Consider the following 17,377-nt stretch of genomic DNA (forward strand, 5'->3'; position numbering starts at 1 on the left):
TGTCCACTGTATGAGAGATAACTTAAAAAGAAAAATCCAGAAATCACAATCTATTATTTTTTAACAATTTATTTATGTGATAAAGCTGAAAATAAGTATTTGAACACCAACATTAATATTTGGTAGAGTAGCCTTTGTTTGCAATTACAGAGGTCAAACGTTTCCTGTAGTTCTTCACAAACTGCAGGAGGGATTTTGGCCCACTCCTCCACACAGATCTTCTCTAGATCAGTCAGGTTTCTGGGCTGTCGCTGAGTAACACAGACTTTCAGCTCCCTCCAAAGATGTTAAATTGGATTTAGGTCTGGATAATACAGTGGAGTGGAGGAGGACTTTTAAAAGGCAGATTAACAGGTCTTAGAGGGTCAGAATTCTACCTGATGGGCAGGTGTTCAAATACTTATTTTCAGCTGTATCACACAAATAAATTTAAAAAAAATTATAGATTGTGATTTCTGGATTTTTCTTTTTAGGTTATCTCTCATACAGTGGACATGCAACTACCGCGAACATTTCAGACCCCTCCATGATTTCTAAGTGGGAGAACTTGTAAAATAGCAGGGTGTTCAAATACTAATTTTCTTGACTGTATATATATATATATATATATATATATATATATATATATATATATATATATATATATATATATATATATATATATATATATATATATATATACAGAGGGACAAAAAAGTATTTATTCAGCCACCGATTGTGCAAGTTCTCCCACTTAAAATGATGACAGAGGTCTGTAATTTTCACATTGTAGGAATTTTAAAGAATTTATTTGTAAATTATTGTGGAAAATAAGTATTTGGTCACTTCAAACAAGTAGATCTCTGGCTCTCACAGACCTGTAACTTCTTCTTTAAGAAGCTCTTCTGTCCTCCACTCGTTACCTATGTTAATGGCACTTGTTTGAACTTGTTATCTGTATAAAAGACACCTGTCCACAGCCTCAAACAGTCAGACTCCAAACTCCACTATGGCCAAGACCAAAGAGCTGTTGAAGGACACCAGGAAAAGAATTGTAGATCTGCACCAGACTGAGAAGAGTGAATCTACAATAGGCAAGCAGTTTGGTGTGAAAAAATCAACTGTGGGAGCAATTATCAGAAAATGGAAGACATACAAGACCACTGATAATCTCCCTCGATCTGGGGCTCCACGCAAGATCTCATCCCGTGGGGTCAAAATGATCATGAGAACGGTGAGCAAAAATCCCAAAACCACACGGGGGGCCTGGTGAATGACCGGCAGAGAGCTGGGACCAAAGTAACAAAGGTTACCATCAGTAACACACTACGCCAACAGGGAATCAAATCCTGCAGTGCCAGACGTGTCTCCCTGCTTAAGCCAGTGCATGTCCAGGCCCGTCTGAAGTTTGCCAGAGAGCACATGGATGATACAGTAGAGGATTGGGAGACTGTCATGTGGTCAAATGGAACCAAAATAGAACTTTTTGGTATAAACTCAACTCGTCGTGTGTGAAGAAAGAAGAATACTGAGTTGAATCCCAAGAACACCATACCTACTGTGAAGCATGGGGGTGGAAACATCATGCTTTGGGGCTGTTTTTCTGCTAAGGGGACAGGACGACTGATCCATGTTAAGGAAAGAATGAATGGGGCCATGTATCGTGAAATTTTGAGCCAAAACCTCCTCCCTAAGGGGAGAGCTTTAAAGATGTAACGTGGCTGGATCTTCCAGCATGACAATGATTACAAACACACCGCCCGGGCAACGAAGGAGTGGCTCCGTAAGAAGATTTTGAAAGTCCTTGAGGGGCCTAGCCAGTCTCCAGACTTCAACCCCATAGAAAATCTGTGGAGGGAGTTGAAAGTCCGTGTTGCTCCGCGACAGCCCCAAAACATCACTGCTCTCGAGAAGCTCTGCAAAGAGGAATGGGCCAAAATACCAGCTACTGTGTGTGCAAACCTGGTAAAGACCTATAGTAATCGTTTGACCTCTGTTATTACCAACAAAGGTTATATTACAAATTATTAAGTTGAATTTTTGTTATTGACCAAATACTTATTTTCCACCATAATTTACAAATAAGTTCTTTAAAATTCCTACAATGTGAATTCCTGGCACGCACACACACACACACACACACGTGTGTGTGTGTGTGCGTGCCAGGAATTCAACTTAATACTTTGTAATATAACCTTTGTGTATATATATATACATATATATATGTGTGTGTGTGTATGTGTATATATATGTGTGTATTGATATATAAATATGTGGGTATATATACATATATGTGTATGTATATATTACATATGTATATATATAACATAAATATATATAAAATATGTATATTCCATATTTATATATATATATATATATGAGGTAGATCACTTCAACTTGGCCACTTGAAAAGTAGCTCGCCTGCTGAAAAGAAGTGGGCCCCCCTAGTGTAGGGCAAAAATAAAGAACTATGCCAAAATATATCTATTCAAGTAACCGTAACATGTGCAGTCACAGGTAAAAACATATTTTGAATTAAATTTCAATGGTGTCCTTCGTTCTTTCTTAGTCCACTGTGTATTGTGGTGATATTTATTTTTGGAATGTTCTACATACCAAACATGTTATATGAGTAATAAAGAGGCAAAATATACATCATATTAGCGTAACAAATATGAAAGAGACGTGTCAATGATGCCAAGAGATTGACTGGTCGACTGTGTACTGAAACACAAAAAAAAACTGGTATTTTAAAAATGAGACGAGATTGAATTTCCAAAAAGTGGACAACAATGAAGTTTGTGGCATGGCATACTCGCATGGCCGTACAAACACAAGACCACTTCCGGGTTCAGTGTAAGCCATGACGTCACTTTCGGAAACGGTAATCTTTAACTCAAAACTATAACAGCACAGTCGGTCATTTTAACGCCACAAACATAGCGTAAACAAATACAAATATTTTGGTAAGATTTGGAGCCCAAATGAGACCATTTTGGATGAAATCGGAGAATGCTAGTGACGTCATTTCCGGAAACTTTAATACGTAATATGTCAAAAATTAAAAACGGCACAATCAATAATTTCAACATCACAAACCTGGCACAATAAATGAGAATGTTTGGGTTTTAATTTGGAGAAAGTCGAAGGCTGCGTGAATGGGCTAAACCATAAAAGGATCTTTTAATAACTCAAATGAAAATGGCCTCTGAACCGAGGATGTCGTTGTGGCTTGTGCAGCCCTTTGAGACACTTGTGATTTAGGGCTATATAAATAAACAATGATTGATTGATTGATTGATGGCACAACCAACCATTTCATCAGCACCAACAAATTAGACTATTTTAATCGAGTTTTGCGTAGAGTGTGGGGGGCCAACTTCATGCAGGTTTTGGGAACCATTCACATTTTTAAAGTTGATTTTCTATGATCAGCCGGAAGAAAAAGCTGCTACACAAGCAGCTAAATGGCTGATTGTCCATCCCCATACACCTTGTGGAGTCGCTCTCCTCAGTAGATCATCTTCGATTGTGGCAAAGAAGCTACCTTTCCTGCAAGTATTATCATCACTGGATGATTGTAGGATGAGGCAAAACATGTCACAGCAAGCAGTGTCCGGCAAGCTAATCTCCAAGCTGGCCGCTAACCTAGGTGGAAAGAACACAAGAAATAAGTGCTAAGTAAACTTTGAGAAGTTTAGACGGAACCCTGTTGCTGCAAAAAGTAAGCAGCTACTGACAGGAAATTAACAAGTATATAGATGCGAGTCTAGAGAGAGGATAATTCAACTGTTTAGCTGCAACTGCCAGGCATACACATTAAGGGAAGACTGATTCAATCATCAATCGTGGGTGTTGATACCGACGATATTAGGTTTATGATACATACTAGAGTGTTCGATGTTATTTTTGCGAAATCTCATATGCAAAGTATTTGGCATGCAGTTGCAATTTCAAGATTTTGTTTTAATTATAGTACTTATTACATACCAGTTTAATTGTAACATGCATCTTAATTAGAGCTGGGCGATATGGCCTCTTATTAATATCTGGATATTTGTAGGCCATGTCACGATACACCATATATATCTGCATATTTTGCCTTAGCCTTGAATGAACACTTGATGCATATAATCACAGCAGTATAGTGATTCTGTGTCTACATTCAAACATTCTTCTTCATACTGCATTAATATATGCTACTTTTAGACTTTCATGCAGAGAGGGAAATCACAGCTAAAAGTGTATTTATTAAACATTCATGTCATTTCCAAAACAGAAAGTGCAAGATTGTCAGAGACATTTTAAAACATGCTATTAGTGCACTTTTGTGCATGATGTCACCAAGATGACATATTAAAACAACACTTAAATTAAACGTGTACTTTTTGTACAGAACACCACTATAATATTTTAAGACAAAAAAAGTGCACTTTAGTGCATGATGTCACACAAGATATTTCAATAACTGTCCAAAAAAAATGAGCTGCATAATAGGAAATCAAATAGTGTATGTCCTTCGCTATGTGGTAGGTTACTGCGGACGTTATCTCCTTCTGTTGTTGACTATTTTTTTCATACTTTGTTGATCTGGAAATGTTTGCCTCGGCATTTTGATGGTGTGGGCGTGTAGCACCGAATGGAGATGTTGAAATGTGGAGTAAGCACTCTTCATTTTCTAGCGGGTGTCTTTTCAAATGATGCTACAAATTAGCAGTAGTGCTACTTTTTGTAGCAACGCTTTTGCTGCATACTTGACATATTACGGTTGTCTGTTCAACATCTTCCCGCTTGAAACCAAACCACCGCCAGACGATGGACCCCCTGCTGTTTTTCTTGGCAATTAATTATTCCTTCATTTGTTTCCAGATTTGCACTTTCTCTCTCTCTCGTATTACCACTCGCACCACAGATATGGTTACCCACGCCGCTACCTCTCTGCTCCGCGAGGGCATATGCGTATGTGACGTATGTAAGAAGGTGCGCTTGTTTTACGTCTCTGTAAGAAGCAGAGACAAGAGAGTGAGAAGAGCCTGTAGTGTAATAGCTGCAGCTAAAAGCAACTACGTGCGAACATATACTCCAATATCGCCATCTAGTAATTTTCTATATCGCACAGAGACAAACCTGCGATATATCGAGTATAATCCATATATCGGCCACCCCTAGGTTTCACTATTTAAAGCTCTTTGAGTCTTGAGAGGAAAGCGCTATAAGGGCTTGAGCCAAACGGACCCGATCGCTGGCATTACTGTTGAGGATTCCTTCTTTCGTTGAGAGCTAAGTCCAGGGGGGGAACAGACAAAATGCGTGATTTCCCGACAGAAACGGGAAGGTTGTCCAGTATGCTTCACACACTCCTCGTACTGGAGTTTGTGTACTCTGTACGTAGAGGGACACAGCACCCAGTGCAGACATAATAAGCCTAAACACATTAAAGACTACATGTATCGGGATTGCAGTTTTGTTTGAAACCGTGTTAATTTTGACAGAAAAATTTTATTTAGTTTTAGTCATAGTCTTTTGACTAAAATGTAATTTAGTTTTAGTCATAATTTAGTTATTTAAATTGTTTTAGTTTTAGTCTGGTTTTACTTGATGAAATATAAGATTATAGTGGACGAAAACTACAGTAGATTTAGTCGACTAAAGGGTAATATGTAAACTTTCCCTTCAATTTCTGAAAGTCAAAGCAAAACAGCGGAAAAATCACCGATACAAGTCGTATTTTGAGGAAAATCATGTCTCAAATTTAGTATTTCACGAGTAAGCCGTGTAATAAACGGGATAACGTCGAGTGAGTTGTACGTTGTGGAAAATGCTTACCTGTGTGTGGATTTCGGGGTGATTCGATTGTAAATGTCGCTTCAAGTTTGTTGTGTTTTTCCCCGTATTCCTCGCGCTGCATATTAACACTGCGTCTTGTTATCTTTGACGTCAAATATTAAAATTTCCCCATATGTCCTCTCTCCTCTTCCTCCCCGGCGTTGACATGTTGTCTTCTGCAGCGCATTCCCAGGTCAGTCTCAAACGCAAACTACGTTTACATAACTTCCTTACCTCGACGCTCTGATTGGTTCTCTTCCCAACTCCTCCCGCCTCTTCATAACGAAATGAGTTCCGATTGGATCTCGTCTCTGGCAGACATTTTCGTCTTGTTTTTATTCGTTGACGAATATGTCAATACACCTCGTCATTGTCTTAGTCCACGTAAATTATTTTTTATTTAGTTATTGTCTCGTTTTAATCAGAAAAAAAGGTCGTTGACGATAACTATGACAAAAATTTTTCGTCAACAAAATTAACACTGGTCTGAAATACACATTTATTTCTAAAATATACCGATATAACTCTTAATAGCGTTATACCACCCAGTCCTCACTGGATCTCACTGGATCGGTTCGCATCCGAGTGTGAAGCGACCGGAATGAGAATCAGCACCTCCAAGTCCGAGTCCATGGTTCTCGCCCGGAAAAGGGTGGAATGCCATCTCCGGGTTGGGGAGGAGACCCTGCCCCAAGTGGAGGAGTTCAAATACCTAGGAGTCTTGTTCACGGGTGGGGGAAGAGTGGATCGTGAGATCGACAGGCGGATCGGTGCGGCGTCTTCAGTAATGCGGACGTTGTGAAGAAGGAGCTGAGCCGGAAGGCAAAGCTCTCAATTTACCGGTCGATCTACGTTCCCATCCTCACCTATGGTCATGAGCTTTGGGTCATGACCGAAAGGATAAGATCACGGGTACAAGCGGCCGAAATGAGTTTCCTCCGCCGTGTGGTGGGTCTCTCCCTTAGAGATAGGGTGAGAAGCTCTGCCATCCGGGAGGAACTCAAAGTAGAGCCGCTGCTCCTTCACATGGAGAGGAGCCAGATGAGGTGGTTCGGGCATCTGGTCAGGATGCCACCCGAACGCCTCCCTAGGGAGGTGTTTAGGGCACGTCCAACCGGTAGGAGGCCACGGGGTAGACCAAGGACACGTTGGGAAGACTATGTCTCCCGCCTGGCCGGGGAACGCCTCGGGATCCCCCGGGAAGAGCTAGACGAAGTGGCTGGGGAGAGGGAAGTATGGGTTTCCCTGCTTAGGCTGTTGCCCCCGCGACCCGACCTCGGATAAGCGGAAGAAGATGGATGGATGGATGGACCACCCAGTCCTATGCCAAACCAACGTAAATTAGCTTCAAACTACAATATTTTGGAAAAGTGGAGTCTTTTTTTTTTTTTAACGTTTTTCCTACCAGCCACACTTGGGGTTGTTAGCATTGAAAATTGCTACATTACCTAGTGGCAGTTTGGCTGAGTGCTTGTTTCCTTGCCAAGTGTTTGAGCTGCAACCAGACGTGACGTCACGAGCAACAAAGGTAGAAAGGTACCGTATTTTTTTGGACTATAAGTTGCAGTTTTTTTCATAGTTTGGCCGAGGGTGCGACATACTCCGGAGCGACTTATGTGTGAAGTCATTAACACATTACCGTAAAACATCAAATAATATTATTTATCTCATTGGCGGAAGAGAGGAGGAAAATATCAGCAATCGTCACACACACGTCAACCAATAAGAATTTGGCGGGGGAGGGTCATGGCTGAAGTGCATTGTGGGTCATGGAATGCTAACTGCCATATGCTACTGCCGTAGCTATTAAAATGGATCATTTCATCGTTGGCGGTAACTTATAAAAACTGAGAAGGGCTGAACAAAAATGGCACTGAAAAGCAAATCATGTACTGCAGATTACAAGCTGGATGTAGTGAAATATGCAGCAGAAAACGACAAGAGGAAGCGGCGCATACCTTTGGAGTTGGCAGAGTTGTTTAGAAGCGACAACGAGGAAGAAGATTTAAACGGATATATCGATTAGAAGTGACGGATTGAACATATACCATGTTCTATATCAGGGGCGCTCACACTTTTTCTGCAGGCGAGCTACTTTTGAATTGACCAAGTCGAGGAGATCTACCTCATTCCTATTTATAATTTATATTTATTTATTTATGAAAGAGACATTTTTGTTAACAAGTTAATGGTGTTTAATGATAATACAAGCATGTTTAACACACATAGATTCCTTTCTTTCATGAAGACAAGAATATAAGTTGGTGTATTTGATTCTGATGACTTGCATTGATTGGAATTAGACAGTGGTGCTGATAACGTCCGCATTTTCAAATGGAGGGAAAAAAAAGTCCTCCTTTCTGTCCAATACCACATGAAAGTGGTTGGATTTGGCATCTCATTTGTCCAACTTGCATACTCGTTTTTAAACACTTTATTATGAGAGTAGCATATGTGTGTGGCCCTTTAATGTCTGGCAGCATGTGAGTGACGTCAGTGAGTGTGCGGGTGGGCAAGCAAGTGAGAAAGCGGTCGCTGAGGGCGGGGGAGAAATACATTGGCATCAAACTCCGTAGCTTGCTAGCTTGTGCACGCTAGCTTTCTGAGACTCTTATTTTGTTAGCACATGCAGGATGAAACAGGTCTTTTATGGTGAAGACAGGAACTGTGCAGTCGGTCTTTAGAGTTTTGACAGTAGGTACGGAGTCTCTAGAAATAAAATGTGTTTCTCTGCGTCCGCCCTGTTAGTGATTTTTTTCTTAAATATGAGCTCGCAGCAGCCAGCGTCATCTCACAAGATCCTCGGGTGCCGAGAATGTCAAACAACTGACGAAAGTGAAGTCTTGGTATGATTGCTCATTTTTATGTCTATTTTTTAATGCCTGGCTTGAGATCGACTGACACACCCTCCGGGATCGACCAGTCGATCGCGATCTACGTAATGGGCACCCCTGTTCTATATGTTATAGTTGTTTGAATGACTCTTAGCATAATATGTTAGGTTAACATAGCAGGCACCTTCTCAGTTGGTTATTTATGCCTCATATAACCTACACTTATTCAGCCTGTTGTTCACTATTCTTTATTTATTTTAAATTGCCTTTCAAATGTCTATTCTTGGTGTAGGATTTTATCAAAAAAACTTCCCCCAAAAATGCGACTTATACACCAGTGCGACGTATATATGTTTTTTTCCTTCATTATGCATTATCAGCCGGTGCGACGTATAATCCGAAAAATACGGTAATATGGCACAGTGGTATTGTCATGTATTGATATTGGGGCGTACCAATGGAAATTGGTTGGTGCCTTTGAAAATACAGAAGCGCAAATGTTTTGTTAGGTCTGCAGAAATAAAGTGAAACTTTCTTGGAAGTGTGCTCCTGTGAATAGAGGCTTTATTACATTTATATTATATTTTAAAGGATTGACATTTATATACTTACTGAAATTCATACTATATTTTTTTGGCCATAATCTTCAAAGAATCGGAAATCGGTACTCATTGGGAATTGGAATCGTCTAAATCAGTGGTTCTTAACCTGGGTTCGATCGAACCCTAGGGATTCGGTGAGTCGACTGTGATTACCAGTGGAATTATTCATTACTTACCGTGTTAAGCAATGTCAGCTAAGATTCATCTGAGAGCCAGATGCAGTCATCAAAAGAGCCACATCTGGCTGTAGAACCATCGGTTCCCTACCTCTGCGATAGAACAACTTTGGGATGAATTTGAACTGAGACTGAGAGTGGGTGACCTGACCAATGTACTTTTGGAATAATGGAAGAAATTCCTATAAACACACTCAGCAACCTTGTGGACAGCCTTCCCAGAAGAGTTGAAGATGGAATAGGTGCAAAAGGTGGACCGACATCATATTGAACCGTATGGGTTAGGAATGTGGGATCTGAACCGAGGATGTCGTTGTGGCTTGTGCAGCCCTTTGAGACACTAGTGATTTAGGGCTATATAAATACATATTGATTGATTGATTAATGTGCACTGTCGCATGTACTATAACAAAAAGGTTTTAATATACATCTATTAACAAGCTTATTGGTGTGTTTAGTGGGACAGGCGAAAGTTTATGCGGTAGTTTATCAGTTAACTGTGAAGTGAATTATATTTATATAGCGCTTTTCTCTAGTGACTCAAAGCGCGTTACATAGTGAACCCCAATATCTAAGTTACATTTAAAGCAGTGTGGGTGGCACTGGGAGCAGGTGGGTAAAGTGTCTTGCCCAAGGACACGACGGCAGTGACTAGGATGGCGGAAGCGGGAATCGAACCTGCAACCCTCAAGTTGCTGGCACGGCCACTCTACCAACCGAGCCATACCGCTATAATTATTGTTTCTGTGCGGCCCGGTAGAAAATGCATCACGGACTGGTACCGGTCCCCGGACTGGTGGTTGGCGACCACTGCAAAACTTTATTATTTATCATAATGAGATGGCAACATTTGCACAACCTTCCTCATGGCTTTGGCTAATGATTTTCCAAAATGTCCTTTTTCAGCAAAACACCTCCCTTGAAGCAATAGTACAAGTAAGTTGTCTACTTTTATTTTCTTCATTGCTCTTGTTTTTCTTCAGTAATGAAGAACACACAGTGCTGTTTTATTGAAGTATTAATTTTGTTGTAGAACGCTACCAGTGATAATCAGGGGGTCCAGCTGAGTGCTGTTCAGGCTGCCAGGTATGTAGACACACACATGTTGATTGATCTTGCATTCTATGTTCAAGATGATGCTGAAAACTGCACCTTCTGTTGTTCAACATGATTTCTTTCTTTTGACTTCTTATGCCGTCAATGTGCACAAATAATTGACTGTTATCTGCCTGTTACTGTTTTGTAGGAAATTACTGTCCAGTGACCGCAACCCTCCCATAGATGACCTGATTAAGTCTGGGATCCTTCCTATTCTGGTCCACTGTCTGGATAGAGATGACAAGTAAAAAGGCTGTTTTATTGCATTTTATTTTAGTAAATCCAGCATGCCATAATTGCTGAATAGTTTACCTTTTTTATGCTGAGTCATTTTTGCATTCCTCAAAGATATACAAATGCCAGCTGTGCTCGCCTCTCATCCCAAGACGTGAACATTGAAGTAAAAAAATGCAAATGTGTTCCTGCCTTGAACTTCCCAGAATTGAAACACACAAATGTCTGACAAATGTTTTAAAATGTGATGCGTTTATGCTTAACATAACCTTAAACTGACTTTTTTGTTGTTGTTGTTGTTGTTGTTGCTTGCCCTTCCTTTAGCCCTTCTCTTCAGTTTGAGGCAGCCTGGGCTCTAACCAACATTGCATCTGGTACCTCAGAGCAAACCCAAGCTGTGGTGCAGTCCAGTAAGTGGCACAATATACTCTCATTTTATCTACATACATAGTACGTATATTTTTAAGGGCAATATGCCCTTTTTTTTAACTGTTATCTGGATATTTTAAGGCCATGTGACGATACACCATATATATCTGGATATTTTGCCTTAGCCTTGAATGAACACTTGATGCATATAATCACAGCAGTATGATGATTCTATGTGTCTACATTCAAACATTCTTCTTCATACTGCATTAATATATGCTACTTTTAAACTTTCATGCACAGAGGGAAATATCAACAAAAAGTGTATTTATTAAACAGTTATTAAGCAGTGGCTCAAACATTCATGTCATTTCCAAACAGAAAGTGCAAGACTGTCTGAGACATTTTAAAACAAACTATTAGTGCACTTTTGTGCATGATCTTACCAAGATGACAAATCAAAATAACACTAATTAAAAGTGCACTTTTTGTACAGAACGCCACTACAATAGTTTAAAACCAATAAAGTGCACTTTAATGCATGATGTCACAAAAGACATTTCAGTAAGTGTCTAAAAATGAGTTGCATAATAGGAAATCAAATAGTGTATGTGGTAGGTTCCTGCGGACGTTATCTAATTTTGTTGTTGACAATTTTTTTCATATGGTGTTGATGTGGAAATGGTTGCTTGGGCATTTTGTGGGTGTGGCACCGAACAGAGATGTTGACATGCAGAGTTTCAAGGACTCTTCATTCTCTAGCAAATGATTCTACTTTTGTAGCAACACTTTTGCCCCACACTTGACATTTTCCCGCTTGAAGCCAAACTACCGCCAGACAATGGGCCCCCTTCTGTTTTTCCTGGGAATGAATTATTCCTTCATTGGTTACCAGATTTGCACCTTTTTCCACTCGTACTACCACTCACACCACAGCGAACGTTACGCATGCCGCTTCCTTTCTGCTCCGCGAGGGCGTATACGCATGTAAGAAGGTGCATTTGTTTTATGTCTCTGTGAGAAGGAGAGACAAGAACGAGTGGGAAGAGCCTGTAGTGTAATGCCCGCAGCTAAAAGCAACTGTGTGAGAACGTATACCCCAATATCAACATATATACCGTATCTCCTTGAATTGCCGCCGGGGCGCCAATTAATTTAAGATCTCTTCTCACTCCTGCGCTTACCAAAGGCATGCTGTAAAAGTAAGCATGCGCTAATTATTTTAAAACCTCTTCTCACTCGGGCACTTACCAAAGGCATACAGTAAACATTTGAGTGTGATGTAAGCTTGGACCTTAAATCTTATTGAATAGCTCTTAATCTTCTTCCCTTTATGTGATGTCAAATTACCGGTATTGAAATCAGCCTCCTCCAATTTTGAAAATGATGACAGGGGAAGTGTCACTCGTGACGTCACGAGTTTGACCCGGCGGTAATACTAAGCATGCACTAATTATTTAGCAAAAGCGAGTTTGACCCGGCAGTAATTCAAGGCAGGCGCGTACTATAAATACGGTAGTCATTTTCTATATTGCACAGAGACAAATCCGCGATATATTGAGTATATTCAATATGTCGCCCAGCCTTACTCTGAACAACCATTTAAATAAATAAAAAGTGTACCTTTTTATTACTGGCCCTGTTAACAGTAGACATACCTGAGCAGTCGGATGTTATTTTGCCAATTTGTTGTGTAACAAAGAAAAAGATGTAAAGGCCAAACCAAACCTTTTTACAATAAATGGGCAAGCCTCATAAAAAGTGCCAACAGCATTATCACCTTTTAGCCTAGGTAGAGTAATTATATTGTGTATAGTTATCTGTGCAAAATGTGGGTCTTTCTGTGTCATTAGATGTGTACCTTTTGTTGTGGCCTGTTTGAAAGTTAGTTGTTTTTTTTTTAGTTAACCAAGGCTTTGTTTTGACATAGATGCTGTGCCGCTGTTCCTGAGGCTCCTTCACTCCCCTCATCAAAATGTGTGTGAACAGGCAGTCTGGGCTTTGGGCAACATCATCGGTAAGCTGCTGTCGGTGTGATGTGGTGCGCAATATTTTTGGGTCAGTGTCGAGATAAAAGGTCTAACCGACAGCTCCTTGTGTATTTTGTCAGGCGACGGGCCACAATGCAGAGACTACGTGATTAGCTTAGGCGTTGTCAAGCCTCTGCTGTCATTCATCAGTCCCTCCATCCCTATCACTTTTCTGCGCAATGTCACCTGGGTTATGGTCAATCTGTGCCGCCATAAAGACCCTCCCCCGCCGATGGAGACCATCCAAGAGGTGCGTAGTCTTTAGGCAATACGTAGTGATGTCGCATATTTTTAACATCTAATCAGTTCTATTTCTCATCCAAAGATCTTGCCAGCCCTCTGCGTGCTTATCCACCACACCGACGTCAGTGTGAGTAAAATCATTGTGCTCTACCATACAAGTAGCCCCACTGGCTGGTACAATTCCTCAAATTAATTTGTCTTTTTTATCTGAAATTATAGCTATTTTACACAAAGTGAATCAAAAATCATTGTATATTTTGTATGACTCGCTGATTAACATAATGTATTGAAGTGTAGGGTTTAAACATGTTTAAATCCTGTCTTCCTTTTGCAAGAAAGCTGTAAAAATAATTACTGGAAATGCATACAGCATGGGTGCCCAAACTTTGTCTGCAGGCGAGCTACTTTTCAATTGACCAAGTCGAGGGGATCTACCTCATTCGTATAAAGACGTTTTTGTTAACAAGGGAAAGGTGTTTAAAGGGGAACATTATCACCAAACCTATGCAAGCGTCAATATATACCTTGATGTTGCTGGAAAAAAGACCATGTATTTTTTTAACCGATTTCCGAACTCTAAATGGGTGAATTTTGGGAAATTAAACTACTTTCTGTTTATCGGTATTTTAGCGATGACGTCAGAACGTGACGTCACCGAGGTAACACACCCGCCATATTCATTTTCTCATTACAAACACCGGGTCTCAGCTCTGTTATTTTCCGTTTTTTCAACTATTTTTTGGAACCTTGGAGACATCATGACTCGTCGGTGTGTTGTCGGAGGGTGTAACAACACTAACAGGGAGGGATTCAAGTTGCACCACTGGCAAGAAATCTGCCGCCAGACCCCCATTGAATTTGCCAGTGTCTGCACATTTTACCGGCGATGCTAAGACAGACATGGCACAGAGATGTATGGATAACCTGCAGATGCATTTGCAACGATTAAGTCAACGAAATCACAAAGGTGAGTTTTGTTGATGTTGTTGACTTATGTGCTAATCAGACATATTTAGTCACGGCATGACTGCCAGCTAATCGATGCTAACATGCTATGCTAATCGATGCTACCATGCTATTTACGCTAGCTGTATGTACATTTGAAACTAGATACCAACATTTAATGCGAAACAAACACTTACCAATCGACAGATTTAAGTTGCTCCAGTGTCACAGGATGCGAAAGTCATGATCGTTTGGTCCGCACATTTTACCGGCGATGCTAATAAGGAAGCCATGCTATGGGCCACTTCATTAGGTACGCCCACGCTATGGCCGAATAGCGTCAATAGCTATTAGCTTAATAGCTTCAATTTCTTCTTCAATTTCGTTTTCGCTATCTGCCTCCATACTCCGACCATCTGTTTCAATACATGCGTAATCTGTTGAAGCGCTTAAGCCGCTGAAATCCGAGTCTGGATCCGAGCTAATGTCGCTATATCTTGCTTTGGTAACCGCCATGTTGTTTGTATTGGCAGCCCTGTATGACGCCACAGGGAAATGGATAGTGGTTTCGAAGTTAGCGAAAATAAGGCACTTTAAAGCTTTATTTAGGGATTTTCCGGGACCGGTAAAATTTTGAAAAAAACTTGAAAAAATACAACAAGCCACTGGGAACTGATTTTTATTGTTTTTAACCCTTTTGAAATTGTGATAATGTTCCCCTTTAATAATAGTACAAGCATGTTTAACACGTATAGATTCCTTTCTTTCATGAAGACAATAATATAAGTTGGAGTATTACCTGATTGTGATGACTTTCATTGATTGGAATCAGACAGTAGTTCTGATTTGTCCACATTTTCAAATGGATGAGAAAAAAAGTGCTCCTTTATGTCCGATACCACATGAGCAACGTTCCCTCTAAGGCAGGGGTAGGGAACCTATGGCTCTAGAGCCAGATGTGGCTCTTTTGATGACTGCATCTGGCTCTCGGATAAATCTGAGTAATGAATAATTCCACTTGTAATCACAGTGTTAAAAATAACGTTCAAAATATAAAACATTCTCATGCTTTTTTATGTTCAAGAAGTTGCATTAATGGTAAGAAGTAATTTATTTATTATTGGTTAGTGTGGGGCTTGCCCTCCTGGGGGTTCTTCAGACCACCAAGAACCTGTTTTAGGGTTACAATATGGTTTTATTTTATTTTTCTCTCAGTTGCTTTCCAGCAATTGGCTTTTTCTCTTTCGTCCTCACTCGCGCTCTGGCTCCAGCCCCAACCCTGTCTGTCCTCCTGGCTGCTGCTTATAACAGAGCGACAGGTGATTAGATAACAAGGCCCAGGTGGGCCATCTACGCACCTGTCGCTGATTTCGAGGCCGGTCCTGGCAACATCCTGCTTTGCTGCAGGCCACGCCCCCTCCACAGTTAGCTTCAGAATAACAATGTTATTACAACGAACAAGAGACCTATTATACTCTGGAAATGTTGGTTTTACTTAAAAATGCACGCGTTTAGTTGTGTTCAGTGTTAAAAAAATATGTTATGGCTCTTAGGGAAATACATTTTAAAATATTTGGCTTCTTGGCTCTCTCAGCCAAAAAGATTCCCGACCCCTGCTCTAAGGGATGGTACGCACCTGTGTAATTGCTCACGGCTTGTGTCCTCTGCGCGCGGCAAATCTAGGCCGCGCACAAAATCGAACAAAAAGATAAGCGCATAAGTGTGCACGTCTGCCGTCGCTCACATATGCGTCACTGAATGCTCAAGGAGTTTTGGCGTTTGCTCACACATGAAAAACTGGAGGGAAAATTGCACATGAGAGTGGTTGGTTTTTGGCATCTTATTTGTCTAGCTTCCATACTCTTTTTTTTTTTTTTTTTTATAAATTTTACAAGAAATACAATGTCAACAAACTCCGTGCACACCAGTTTTTTTGAGATTTTTATTTTGTTAGCGCAGGCAGGATAAGGCAGCGCCTTTATTGTGAAGACAGGAACCGTGCAGTCGGTCTTTAGCGTTGTGACGGCAGGTACGATGCGAGAGTCGGTTGAAGTAAAAAGTGTTTCTCGCCTTCCCCTCGATCAACCAGTGTTCTCTCATAAGATATTTGGGTGCCGTGAATGTCAATCAAATGACGAAAGTGACGTCTAAGTGAAGATTAATGATCACTAATTTTTAGGTCTATTTTTTTAATGCCTGGCTGGCGATCGACTGACACACCCTCTACAGTCGACTGGTAGCTCGCGATCAACGTAATGGGCACCCCTGGCATACAGGGAACCCATGAATCCAATATTCAAACAGTTAAATTTGTTACAATTTCAAGAACTAGCAGAGTTTATTATCCTGCGACAGTTCTACCGAACAACATTCAAAACAGATTTGTCAAAAGAATCTTTAATGAATCTATATTTAGAACAGTGATAATGGAAATAAGTATTTAAACCAGAGGTGTTTGTTCATAGAACACATTTGATTGATAGTGGAATAAAAAATTAATAAATCTTTCTGTGTTAAAAAAAAGTAAAAAATCCTGATTAAAAGATATGACTGAGTAAAAATATTTCTTCATTATTGGTTTAATTGTTGCAAAATGGAAATATGTCTTTGTAGTCACTAGAGATATCCGATATTATATGCTGATAAATGCTTTAAAATGTAATATCGGAAGTTATCGGTATCAGTTTCAAAAAGTAAAATTTATGACTTTTTAAAACACTGCTGTACAGAGTGCTAAACGGACGTAGGGAGAAGTACAGAGCGCCAATAAACCTTGAAGGCACTGCCTTTTCGTGCCGGCCCCAATCACATAATATCTACGGCTTTTCACACAAACGCAAGTGAATGCAATGCATACTTGGTCAACAGCCATACCGGTCACACTGAGGGTGGCCGTTTAAACAACTTTAACACTGTTTGCAAATATGCGCCACACTGGGAACCCACACCAAACAAGAATGACAAACACATTTCGGGAGAACATCCGCACCGTAACACAACAAATGCCCAGAATCCATTGCAGCACTAACTCTTCCGGGATG

The 17,377-nt window shown here is 40.4% G+C and overlaps 1 protein-coding gene across 1 annotated transcript in view; it reads left to right on the forward strand.

The window, feature by feature from the left end:
- Positions 1-17,377, forward strand: part of kpna4 (karyopherin alpha 4 (importin alpha 3)) — a 46,215-nt gene that overhangs the window by 15,936 nt on the left and 12,902 nt on the right. Inside the window, exons 4-10 of the mRNA XM_061878108.1 lie at positions 10,324-10,353; positions 10,451-10,503; positions 10,664-10,759; positions 11,074-11,159; positions 13,049-13,135; positions 13,229-13,398; positions 13,474-13,518. Coding sequence (XP_061734092.1) covers positions 10,324-10,353; positions 10,451-10,503; positions 10,664-10,759; positions 11,074-11,159; positions 13,049-13,135; positions 13,229-13,398; positions 13,474-13,518 — 567 coding nt within the window. The remainder of the gene's footprint in view (positions 1-10,323; positions 10,354-10,450; positions 10,504-10,663; positions 10,760-11,073; positions 11,160-13,048; positions 13,136-13,228; positions 13,399-13,473; positions 13,519-17,377) is intronic.

The sequence above is a fragment of the Nerophis ophidion genome, linkage group LG18, assembly GCF_033978795.1.
Source record: "Nerophis ophidion isolate RoL-2023_Sa linkage group LG18, RoL_Noph_v1.0, whole genome shotgun sequence".
Classification (NCBI taxonomy): domain Eukaryota; kingdom Metazoa; phylum Chordata; class Actinopteri; order Syngnathiformes; family Syngnathidae; genus Nerophis; species Nerophis ophidion.